Genomic DNA, 12,810 nt, shown 5'->3' with positions numbered 1-12,810 from the left:
TTGCATTGTTTTCCATAGAGAGAAAAAATCATTATTATTAGTAGATGACGATCTGAAATAAGTTCCACTTGTGATACAGACAATTCACCTTCCACTTTTTGTGCATATTTATCTTTGTCCTTGGTTTTGGCCTTGTTGGATTCAGTCTGGGTGGAAAGCATTATGTTACATAAAAGGACTTTTCATGTTATTCTTAAATTTACTGTTGAATTAATTCCACTTCCTCTCTCCACTTTAAACAATTTTACATTTCATTGCATTTTTAAGTTTCTTAAATTCCACACTAAGAAAATTTTTTATTTTTAAAGTACATACCTAGTTTTTCTTTATATATTTGTGTTCTAGGCAATATTTGCATGGCAGCAGCGGGTGTGTTAGGGTGGTCTCAACCCTGCGCCAGTGTGCCCTCAGCACATCATGTCCTTAGACTGGACTCAAACTCAGATCTAAGTTCTAGTCCTCCACAGTAATAAATGTCCTTACTGATTCCTCTAATGTGATGGGCAGGCAAAGCAGAACATTATTCTCAGCTCAGTGTTTTTGAAAGTAGGATTGGACGTGTATCATTACATTACATATAGTAGTACTGATTTCTCTGTCTTCTTTCACAAGTTAAATTAATATGTCTTATGCTGTATGCAAGTGTTCTTTGTTCCCACTAACTGTTCCTAACATGAATTTTCCACACTATTTTTTAGGTATTTAACAGTCATATAGGTAATACAGATGTTGATATTTCTTACAAACATAGATTTATATATATATATATATATCTTTATATATATATATATATATATATATGTATATGTATATATGTATATATATATATGTGTATGCATTTGTATATGTACTTGTGTGTCTTGGTACACATGATAGATTTCACTTTATTATACTTATTTTTGGCTTCAAACTTTCTTTGATTTCATTTATTTGAAAGTAGTCAAAGTCTTATGTTTTCCATGCTTATCAAACAAACATAAAAAGACTATTCTTTAGAGTATGTATAATAATAATAATAATGACATGTGTGTGTGTGTATGTGTTGTTGTGATCTGTTTGTGTTTTATAAAAAAAGAACTAGGAACTGATAAGATTAAGTGATGACTGAGCTGCTTTTCAGACATTAACAGTTAGGATTATTCATGGTGCAATAGATGTTCTTATTAGGACATCATGAGGCTGAAATAAAATCAATGTTGAGCTAAAAAGGAGGTCTCTTGTTGTGATATGAATGTCAATTGGGTTTAAACCGTGCTCTCCTTAAAATCTCTCAGAGACCATTTTACAAAGATAAAAATGCCGACAGATAATAGGCCCAGCCCTCATTACGCTACCAGAGGCAGCTTACAAACGATACCGGGAGGAGGGTGAGAGTGAGATCTCATGGTGGCGATGCCTTGATCCCCTTGCACCCACCTCAGCCTTGAGTCAAGTGCCCAACCTCTCCAGCCTTGGGGTTTACTTGCACTTGTGCCTTGGGTGGGAGGTTCAGGAGGAGCCAGTGCGGAGAACCTGCATGATCTCAAAAAGTCCAAGTGAGTTTCTCTCTCCACTATGGCTGTCATTTGAGCAGAAGTGCACACTGTGCGCCATAACATGTTGATTTTCATTAGTTTCATCAGTTCCACTGAGGTGCTAGTGCTTCATGGTGGTCTGGGTTATTGAATACAGATTCATTCCTTCTTCATTCAGTTTTGTTGTTTGTGCTGTCTCAGCCTGAATATGGGAGCCTCAGATGTGCATTACCTCTGCAGGGGGACAATGTGTCTTAGAATGAGGTGCACTTGAATACACCATGCCTTCAACAGAAGGTCTTTATCCTTGGCTTCTCTTTTGGACTAAACTTCATCCAAGAAGGTTATCTAGATGATAGTCTTTTGATCCTTATGATCCTATATTAGGTAAGTGAGAGGAGGTCCAGTCTGCAACATTCCCAGTATTTGAGCAGGAATTTTTTTCTACTCCTGAAGTAGAAAGCGTATATCTAAATTTAAACATAAGTCATTTAGAGGTAAGTCATACTTTGTGAAGATTTTTTTAAAAAGTAAAACCTTTGAAAGGACACAAAATGATGATCTTTTTTGTTGCAGATGAGCATGTCTCGCGAGTGTGGCAGGACAGTAACAACGACACACCTGCTCGCTCTCCCGGATCCCCTCGTCCCAAGTCACCCTCAGGCAGACGGCCTGGCACTCAGCCTCGGCCATTGCCTTTGTCATCCAAGGTAGGGGGTTATGGCTTGAAACATCTATTTCCAGACTTATTATTCTGTCTCTTCTGAGTTAAATTATTTTAAATCTCAATTGTAAATGATTTTTTGCATAAATGTTTGGCTGAAATTTATCTTATAAATCCAGACACTTAGAAACAAATACTGTCCTCTTGGCAGATTATGACCCTCCACTCTCCCCCACAGGGCATGGTGAGCGGCACTCATCCGTCCATGTATGTCTCCGGCTCCAGTTACCTGCCCTCGGTTCAGCCTGGCCACCAGGGCCACTTGCCGCCCGGCCACCCAGCTCATCTCCCCCCTGGCCACCCAGCTCTACTGCCCCCTGGCCACCCTCTGCATCTCCCCCCTGGCCATCCTGCGCACCTCCCACCAGGCCATCTGCCCCACCCGTACCAAGCCAGCAAAAACTGGCATCACACTCGCCGCAGAGATCGCGTATGATTTTATTTATCTATATTTCAAACTATATTTCAAACATGTTAATAAAATTTACCATTCATTTGTTTTAATATTGATACTTTATGGTATAAGATTTAGTTATTATAATTCATTCTGGAGATGAAAAATATCATAGACCATTGTGTAATTAATGAAGTGATTTATTGCTGTGTCATTTTCCAACTCGTGGATGATGAAAGTGCTTACTGTGGTTCTCCCTTTACAATGTCTAATGTTCAACAGGGCCAAGACGTAAACTCTACATTTTCGTCGGATTCTGGAAATGTAGCAGATTATTACGAAAGCAATGAGAGGGGTGCCCTCCACCCACTACCCAAGTCTCGTTCCATGCCAGAATACATGGAGAATTATGCAGGTATGTGTATACTGTTGAAGTTGTAATTTGTAGAATATTATTAGTTTTTTAACTGAGTTTCAGCAAAAAACAGTGAGAGAAAATTTTATAAACCAGTAGAGTAAAGTTTTTGGTCATTGCAATACCAGTATGTAAAACTGTCAGTTAGAGAAATGGAGCTGAATTGTTACACGCAACATGCTGTGGTTCTCCTTCAGGCACGAGTAGTGATGGTGGTAGTTCAGGGCGACGCCAGTCAAGTGGCCGACGGAGCAGTTCGCGACGTCCTCCGGCTGACCTGACAGACTCTGGAGTATCAGTGGTGTCTGACTCTGGCCCTTCCTTAGCACCCTCAGCATCATCCACGGAGAGGTTTGTGTAGAATGATCCCTAGCCTTAGGTGCTCTCACTCCCTGCACGCAGATTTTTTCTGAAGATTTTTTTCAGTTTTTGTTTTTTACTCCTTTTTCTCTTTGTTTTATTCTTTTCTTTTTCTAAATCTTTTGCTCATGTATCCAGTTCTGTGTAGTCCTTCTGTGGTCTTACCATTTGTTTCTACTTATCTTATAATGATGGATGTCCTCTAAGCCTCCATACATCTCAGCATTGCCGATTATGTGCTGTTTTACTCCTTTAGATGCATACTGTGTTACATATGGGGGATGTGCAGGAATTCAGACATTGCTAGCATAAAGTCTTTGTGTTCATTTTTTGTTTACTTCATGCAAAATACTCTACACTCAAAGAAACATCACAAGAGATTTCTGCATTAGAAACTATACACTGTACACATGAAAAGTGCTTCACAATGTCAGGGGACTCCATGTGGTGTGTCCTTTTCAGGGTGACCTCATGGCTTCTAGAGAGTGATAAATTTAGTGGGAGTGGCAGCACGTCCAGTGTGTACCCTGAGCATGAGTGGGACCCCAGGCTACGAGGGAGCCGGTCCACACATACTGCTGCTGGGGCTACTTCTCCTGGAACTCTAAGGTGACTTCACATCTCTTTTCACTTCATTTCACTCACACGCTGTTTGTCCTTTACTATGTCTTTGTCACTGTGTGTGTGACTTTTCTTTTGTTTCTCTGCTTTTTCCTCTCTGGCTGATTTGTTTGTCATTGCCTTTACATAGATGCTTAGTTGGTGTATTAAATAACAAACTAATTTCAGGCCTTTTCCATTCATGTAAAGAGTTTGGACAATGGAACGATAGTGTTTTACTAAAAGTTTTTCCCAGACTTCATATCCTACTCTTTGTTGCATCACAAACTATTGATCTGTAGTTATTCTTGCTTTATGCTCTCTGATTGGCTTGCTTGTTCCTTATTTGTAGTTGGTTGAGGTTTATGTGCGCAATTCTTGAATTCAAGCACATTTCATCATTGTCCAGCTCGTTGGTTTGTTCTTATTCATGTGTGTCAATACCTTTATTCTGTCAGTATACATAAAGAAAAATCATGTCACTTTCCAAGATTATTTTCCACAATTGATCTTAGATCCTGATACTTGCACTTGGTCTTATGTCTGGGCTATTTTATGTTGAAAATCATCGCTTCAGATTCTTTAAATTTCCCTTGCTTTTATAAGATATCTTCCAGTCTTCAGCTAATGCCTCTAACTGTCCCAAGAAAGCTTGATTTTACAGGCTATTAGCATTCTTTTGGCTTCCTTGGAGGCCTGCTGCTGAGTAAGCTTATTTCATACAAGGATATTTTTTTATAATTGGTAGTTATTATTGTGCCTTTGCATGACTGATGTATATCAGTGATTGAACATTTCAATTTTAGTAAGCACATTTTTTTAATAGAGCTTTGGTAGGATTGTTATTGCTTTAGCACGTACTTTTGGCCTATAATGGAATTTAGACTGACCATTAGTTGGCTATTTCAGACGCAGCGGAAGTAGTGGTGGCCGCAGGAGTGTGAGTGGTGGCAGCGTGGGCGGCTCAGGGACACTGGCCAATACTGGCAGTAATGTGAGTGCCAGTGGCAGCCTCAGTGGTGGCAGCGTTGGGGGAGGCCGGTCTGGCTCACTTGACCGTGGCCCTGCTGGCTGGGTGACAGCAGCGATGGAGCAGGGCGGCCATATGGGGCATGGCATGCATGCACCACATATTCCCCATTCGCATGCTGTGCATGGTTCTCATGCCTCACATTCGGAAGAGAAGAGGAGAAGTCGGTGAGTTGTGTTTCTCCAGTTGTGTTGAGGGAGAATCTGACCTAATTTTGCCTGTTTTATGAACAAATAGATTTCAAACCTGAAAACAAAACAGTAAAAGATATGGCTCTCCATATCATTTTATATTTTTCAGTTTTATAAATGTGATTGATTAGTAATACTTATTTCAGGGGTGGTGGATCCAGCCGGTCTGGAGGCCACAGCTCAAGCCATGGCTGGGGTCACCCAGAGAGTGGCAGCAATCGTAATCAGGGTCATGGTGATGGGTCAGGGCCAGTGTGCCCTGGGTCCAATGGCTCCACTCTCCGTAAGCAGCGTCCTTCAAGGCACTCGCAACCAACACCTCCAGGTGGGAGCCTATCCTTTTTCAGTCTAGTAGGTGCTGGTAGCTTGGGCACGGCAGTTGGAAAACATTGGATAGTTAATGAGCAACTCGAGGGTGAAGAAGGGAGAGTTCTATAGCCCTTTTTTCAGTCTGGCAGATTAACTGGATTGGATTGAATGGTATGTAGGAAGAAAGTGATGAGAGAAGTCAGGTGCTCAGTGTTAAGAAGAAGACACTGAAGGAGAGGGAGGGAGTTTGTCTGTTTGTTTGTCTGTCTGCATGTTGTCACACCATAACAGCCAGTGATGATTTCCAGGGATGTATGAAGGCAGTGGCGTGAGTGGTGGCAGCAGCAGCACGGGCAGTGGTGGAGGCGCATGTGGCAGTGGCTGTGCGGGTGCAGGCGGGTCGGCTTCCACAGCAGGTGGCGGGCTTGGGGGGGGTGGAGGAGGCTCTGGGTCGGTCATGAGCACCACCACTGAGAGCACCACAGTCATTTACAACTTCCACGACGACGACGTCCCCTTCGTCACCCGCATCCCCACCCGCCCAGTCACTCTCAGGCGCTTCAAACAACACTTACCTAAGAAGGGAAATTACAGGTAAGTCCTTTTGCTGTGCATAGGCCTTTTTAGCTGTGCCTGTAGTTGGGGTCTTTCAAGCTGAGGATTGGATGTCTTGACTTGTACTTTATAATGGCCATTGGAGAAGGATTGCTTTTACTAGCATGGTCTTATCCTCTTAAAGAAATAATGCTCTATTTGGCACTTGATATTTAAACTTTACATTTGTTAAGCTTCCTGACCTATTGGTGCATGCTGTAACATACAACATGATTTATGCATGATTATATCTACTTTTGAAAAGAGTTGCTGTGTGCAAGAGCTGGCATCTTTAAGACAATGAGTTTTCCTTTTGTACTTTCAGATTCTTCTTCAAGAAACAGTGCGAAGAGTTTGGTGTGATCCAGGAGGAAGTGACGGATGACCAGGAAATTCTGCCACTCTTTGATGGAAAGATATTTGCGCAGATAAGAAAAGCGGACTGAAATGCTGTTGAGGGGGAAGGGAGGGGGGAAAGATGAAATATATATATATTATTTTGTGAAGTGGAGTGTTGTATGTGTGAAAGTCCCTTGTGATGGCTGTTGGGAAAAGAGTGCATCTTGGAGTGGATCTCTGAGGGAGGAATGTGTTTGGTGCTCACAATACCCCAAAGGGGATGTACATATATGATATCTACCCGACAACACCATTATAAAGCAACAGGGAGGAACACTTATAGACTGGTGGTGTTAAATTGTATGTTGTGCTGTGGAGATCGTTGAGAGGGCAGTGCACGCAGAGCCTGCCTGCCTGCCAAGCCCGAGCGCCAGTCTGTGAGAACTGTGGCTTGCTGCTGGGCCAGAGTGGTGGGAGTCCCGTGACCCCTCAAGCCTACAAATGATAGGCGTAATTTCTTACCTCATTTTAGAGATAACAGGAAGATATGTGTAAGTGTGAAGGTGTGTTGGCTGGAGGACACTGGATTGAAACAACAGTGCCCAGCTCTTCTTCGTTTGCAAATACTTGTCAAGTGCAGGCTGACACCGACTGCCAGCCGCCATGCAGCCTGTTTGTTGCCAACACCATTCTGGCAACAGTCTGATGCAACTGTAGTCATTCCAGCCTCGGCAAGTTGCATCTCTTGCCAGCATGGCTGCTAATTGTGGCCACCATTTCTGTGCCTGATGCCATCACTAGCAGCTCTTGCTACATCCATCTGGTTTCTCAGATGCCAACACCATTAACACTTGTGTGCCACTGTTGTCATTTTTGTTTTTTTTATCTTTTTAATTTGTTTGTTTATTTTTTATTTTATTTATTTTTTCATTATGTTTCCAGGTGATAAAAAAACAAGTACAGATCAGTGTATCACATAATATATAATATTGTATTAGATAACAGAAATTTGCTAGAATTGCTTTTTTTCAGACTGTCTACAATCTTGTTAATGTCCTAAACCTTGCTAGGAAGACAAAAACAAAAAGAAATGGCATGTGGTACAATGTTCATATATATGATACACATTAGAATGCTCAAGATCCATAAATCATAATGTATGATAATATATTGACATCAAGTAAAGCATTGGTCTGTAAATCAAACAATATTATATCAACAAGTAATACATATTTTACTTTCAAGCAGCTTATCAGTGTTTTATCATACATTATTAAGTGTGCCATTAGGTAGTGTTTGGTATAATGCTGATGGTACACGATGGGTACTTGACAGCCTGTACAAATGACACTGTATTATACACCATAAAAGGAGAAGATCAAAGATTTGTCTCCTTTTACACACATGTACATTATTTGGAACATTTTTAGACCCCTAATCACAGTTTTACATTTGTTCATTGTTATGCAACTATTGTTTTCTGCAAGAGCTTTGTAAAAGTCTGCAGTTGTACTGTTGCTGGAAGAAAAATTTTAAAAATAGAAAAAAAGTAGGGAGACCTGCAATAAGCTTCTTACTGTGGCATGTAAGGTCCTGCAAAGGAGCTTACAGAACTCAAGTGTTAATGCGCCCAAGCTTCACTAGTCACCAACCAGATGGTAAAGCCCAGAGTTGAAAGTGTGGCCTCATGCTGACACTGGTCTGTGAGTGTCTGCAGATTAAACAGGTGGTGTGCATGTGGACCTGCTTTAGGTGTACAAGGTGCCAGCTCCTGTTGGCTCCAGTTACCTGTGCAGCACAGTCGAGGAGTGTACCTGATGCAGTCAGCTGCCTACACCATGCAAAGGAGGAGGACTTGCTGTGGATCCTTGGCCTGCTCACCCCAATGGTGGAGAGCTAGTGCCTGTCTGCACAGCACAAGTGAGGAGGGCTGGCCAACCCCAGAACCTGTGATACCATCATACTTGCACCCACTTCTTACTACTTGTTTAACTTGGTGCTAATATTGTAGAGGCTGTGTGGGTCGTACGTTGCCCACACCTTCCATTGTGCCCTGGCTACTGTCACTCCCTAAATACTATCTTGTGAACTTCTCTCTCAGCACCTGATCTTCCCAGACACCTGCCTTTGATCCTGAGCATCCAAAACTTCACTCTCCCAGTCCTGCAGTTCCCAGTACCTTTCTTTTGTCATGCATGACAAAATTGATAGCTAAATAGTCATCACCCACATTAATGCTGTTTCTGAAAACCTTACTGCCTCCCATCATTTTCCAGTAGCTGTTTCCTGAGAATTTACACCAGCTTTGTTCTTAATTATATTCTATAAGACAGAAGAAGCTACTCTCATCATCACGACACAGGTTTCATCAACATGACAAGAACTGCCTCTGGAGTCCTTGAATCACCCAACCAGCACCATGACACTCTTCATCTCTTCCAATCTCATTCATACTAAAACTACAGCCACCTGTGTACTCCCTGACTCATACGTCCTCACAGCCTCTGCTCACCATATGTAAAAGGATGTGCTAGTTACCATGCCCAATGTTACATAAAACTCACCGGCCTGGTGGACTACATGAGACTATGTTTAATCATTTGCATTGTACATTATTTTGCAGAGTATGTACAAACGATGGAGTAGGTTGGGTGAAGCCTCATCGTGTAACTTTGTAATAAAGGTAAACTTGTGAAGCCCAGCGTCACCTGCCTGGCCCTACCAGTGCCTGTCTTACAGTTATCCCTTATTGTTACTCTCTTATTTATAAGTTGACCCATTTTGTTCATGTCTCAGGTACGTCTTCTCCTTTTTACAATATTTAGATATAACATTTAACATTTTCATTTTTCTGAAATTTATTTAGTGTTGTTCTGCCTCGGTCAAGGTGTCAAGGAACTGTGCCGTCTAGTTGTTATTTGTTCAAGGTGACCTGTTACTTACCTGTTACAGCACAATCCCAGGTGATTGGTCACAATACCTGTCCAGGTAAATTGTCCACGGAGAACTGCTTTGGTTGTAGATTCACTCCAAAATGCAGAGTCTGTTCAGGTGACATAATAAACCTCTCTGTCGAGTGTTGAGTTAGAGCAATAATAAGTATTACACTTGCAGTAAAAAGCCAGCCTTGGTAATGCATATTTCTTTTTGGTTGCCAGATTGATGAAATTTTATGTATTATAGAATCTAGTAGTTGATTTGATTATGATTGGTGTATTACCTTTTAACATTTACATAATTATTTTTTATAGATTATATTATCTGTAGGGAAAATCAAAACGTATTTGTTTCTTCAAGTAAAAGAGGGATTTTATATTCATAACTGATATTATTTGAAGGAGTATTCCTTCTCTGCCTCTAGAATTAGTCTCTCAGAGTTGTTTTTTCCCCAACCAGTCCCACATTCTTGAATACTTAAATACTTAAATCTGAGTAAGAATGTATATGATAGTAAATGAATTGTTATATGTAGACTCAGTGCATTATTCCATGAGGATCTCCCTTTGCAACGCATTTTACACAGATGACTGATGTTTCCTTCAGCAAAAAGTAAGAAGGCACTTTAGTGGATAACCTGAATTTCAGGGAGAAAGAGGCATGATCAGTAAAAAGGGAACTACATTTTGCCAATTTTAAGTTGCAAGACTTCTTGATCAAAAAATTGTTTTCCTCACACAGGCCTTGTCTCCTTAGTGAAGATATGATCAAAAAGCAGTTCTCATTTGGGCAGATCTTAAGGACGGGATAACCTGGGGCTAGAAGACTGTCAGTTGTGTAGCCCCTATGGGGGCTATGTTAGTGTCAGCATAAGAGTCCTGTCATTTGTTGGACTGTGAGATTGTCAGTATTAAAGCTCTGTAAGTAACAGAGCTTTTGAACTAACAGCATTATAGTCCCATAATGTGAGGGACTGCAGCTGGTTGTGTAAATACTCTGTTTTGTGGGGTAGCAACACTTCCAGTAGTACAGCCTCATGGTGAAAGACGCCTACTCTGTACATACGATTTTTTTAAATAAACTCATTTTGTAGATTTTTTTTTATTGTCCTTTAGTAATGATATTCATAATTTCATTGACTAAATATAATTATTCAGATTTCAGAACATTGGCATAACAGCAGTTTTGTATAATTAGTGTAGGGAGTAAATTGTTTATTTATGAACAACTATTATACAAAGAATAGTAAAAAAAAATACTTGGACAACCACTGAGGAATCTTCAGGGGTTGAACACTCCCTTGAGCACCTTTACATAATTTATTGTGTCTGTTATTGTACTCTTACAAACATGGCGTTTGTCACTACAAGGAAGAAAAAATTAAGATTAAAGGTAAGCCTAATCTTTAAAACAAAACTATGAAATATATAACTCTGCAGTACATACATATATGCAGATTGTGCTAAATGTTAAAAAATATTATGAATGAAATAAATTATTTCACAAGGTTTGTGATTATGATATTCCTCATGGATATCAGAATTATGTAAGTTCTGTGATTAGAGGTAAATATTTTGATCTGTAATAAGTATTACTCAGTGCAGATATGAATTCCAATCTTTATTACTATAAATTAACATTCAGTATTCTCCTCCCCCCTTATTCCTAGGAGACTGAGACTGAGGGCCAGTGTTAGGATCTCCCCTACTTTGGGCCTCGGCCTTCGGCTCAACCAATTTTGTAATCTATTCTCTCCTTTCCTTTTCCTTCTCTTCTCTTCTCCAATCCCATCTTCCTAAGATGTGAGAGCCATGTTGAAAGGATAAAAGGCTAACTTTGGGTCATTCCTGATAGACCTGAGGAAGCTAGGGGTACAGTATTCCCTTGTTTAATTCTCTACCCCATATCCCTAATAGAGAGACCCCTTAAGGGTGGGCCATTTTTCTCTTACCTGCACACATGAGACTTCCCATCGCAAATAATGACTGACACTTTGTTGGTTCCTCAACCCTGGGCTCTCTCTTCATCACAACTTACTTCTACCCTTTCAATGATGCCTGCTATGAAATAAAATCAGAGACTGAGACCCAATGCAGGGATCTCCCCTGCCTAGGGCTTCAGCCCTCAACTCAACTAATTTTGCATGGTCTTTTCTACCTCCAGCTCTTTCGTTTCCATCCCTTTTCCAACCCCTTCTACTATGTACTTCCCAAGGTGTAAGAGCCATGCTGAAAGGATGAAAGGCTGACTTTGTGCCAGTCCTGAACTGCCTGAGGGAACCATAGGCACGGTAATCCCCTGTTTTGTTGTTTAGCCATTACCCCTCTTAAGGGACCCTGAGGGGTGGACTGTTTATTTCCCCAACATAGCCAAGGCTTCCCATGGCCAGTAATGAAGAAGTAATACTCATATTAGAGGCAATGAGGCTTGCCCCTTCATCAAATAGCCCCACCAATTCAAACTCTCCTGGCTTCCTAACCCCAGGCTCTCCTTTGACCATGACTCTGAACACTGCAACTACTACCCATTCCTACTAGTGCATTATCCACCCAAGTGGAGACTCCTACTCTCCAAACTTCCTCTACTTCATCAGCTCTACCCGCACAACCTTCTTCACCAATCACCTCATCTTCCCTTATTACTACCGTACAGCCTTATTCTCCATCTGTTCAGAATACTACCCCCCTTAACAATACTTCCTATTCCTTCTACCACCCACAACTCTACCAATATCTTACTCTATTTAGCCCAGCCAAATGGGACCAATTTTTCATGACCCCCCCCCCCCCTACAGCTACACTCTCCCCTTTCAACAATGTCTCCAAGAGCAAGTGGGCAGAGTCCCCTGCCATACCCGACCCGATCGTTCCCGTCTCGTTACAGTTACATCTGAAACTAAAGCTATAGCATTATCAAATCTAACTGATTTCTCTGGCAACCCCACTCCTACAGAACCTTATCCAACTCTTAATACTTGTACCGGAACTGTCTCTATCTCCCCAGCAAGCTGCCCTATGGATATCGATTGGTCAGATTGTGGAGAGTACTTACTCGGCTGCCTCAAAGACCGTGATGTGATATCAGTACATTGCTACTCCATTCCTCCAAGAGGTCATCGAAAAAAAAACACCATCATTACCAAAATTACTTTCCGTACACATGACCTTACCTTTCCTATCTACATTGGTGGACAATCCCTCCCTGTTCGACCATACCAACCTCTTCCCCGTCAATGTCAGAGCTGTTGGCGCTTTAGACAATCTGCCTAACACTGCTGTTCCACAGACCGATGCCCCTTATGTGCCCAATCCGGCCATAACCGATCAAACTGCCCTACACAAACACGCACATGTGCTAACTGCGGTGGCCCTCATAATGTATTTTATAGACTGTCCCATTTACA

At 41.4% G+C, this 12,810-nt stretch overlaps 1 protein-coding gene across 1 annotated transcript; it reads left to right on the top strand.

Annotated features, from left to right (window-relative positions):
- The first annotated feature begins 1,795 nt into the window (after positions 1–1,795).
- Positions 1,796–10,499, top strand: LOC113802786 (putative lysozyme-like protein). Its single transcript, XM_070127488.1, has 10 exons — positions 1,796–1,811; positions 2,046–2,224; positions 2,417–2,668; positions 2,915–3,047; positions 3,245–3,398; positions 3,870–4,016; positions 4,917–5,204; positions 5,375–5,553; positions 5,846–6,131; positions 6,457–10,499. The coding sequence occupies exons 1-10, from the start codon at positions 1,796–1,798 to the stop codon at positions 6,575–6,577; spliced, it is 1,755 nt and encodes a 584-aa protein (XP_069983589.1). The 3' UTR covers positions 6,578–10,499.
- The last annotated feature ends 2,311 nt before the right edge of the window (positions 10,500–12,810 follow it).

The sequence above is a fragment of the Penaeus vannamei genome, chromosome 11, assembly GCF_042767895.1.
Source record: "Penaeus vannamei isolate JL-2024 chromosome 11, ASM4276789v1, whole genome shotgun sequence".
Lineage (NCBI taxonomy): Eukaryota > Metazoa > Arthropoda > Malacostraca > Decapoda > Penaeidae > Penaeus > Penaeus vannamei.
This window is presented reverse-complemented; position numbering and strand designations above follow the sequence as displayed.

Excerpts from the sequence above, each read along its gene's own strand:
- LOC113802786 (XM_070127488.1), top strand. Across the intron at positions 2,669-2,914 it reads ACACTCGCCGCAGAGATCGC|GGCCAAGACGTAAACTCTAC; the intron begins GTATGATTTTAT and ends AATGTTCAACAG. Across the intron at positions 5,205-5,374 it reads GAAGAGAAGAGGAGAAGTCG|GGGTGGTGGATCCAGCCGGT; the intron begins GTGAGTTGTGTT and ends TACTTATTTCAG.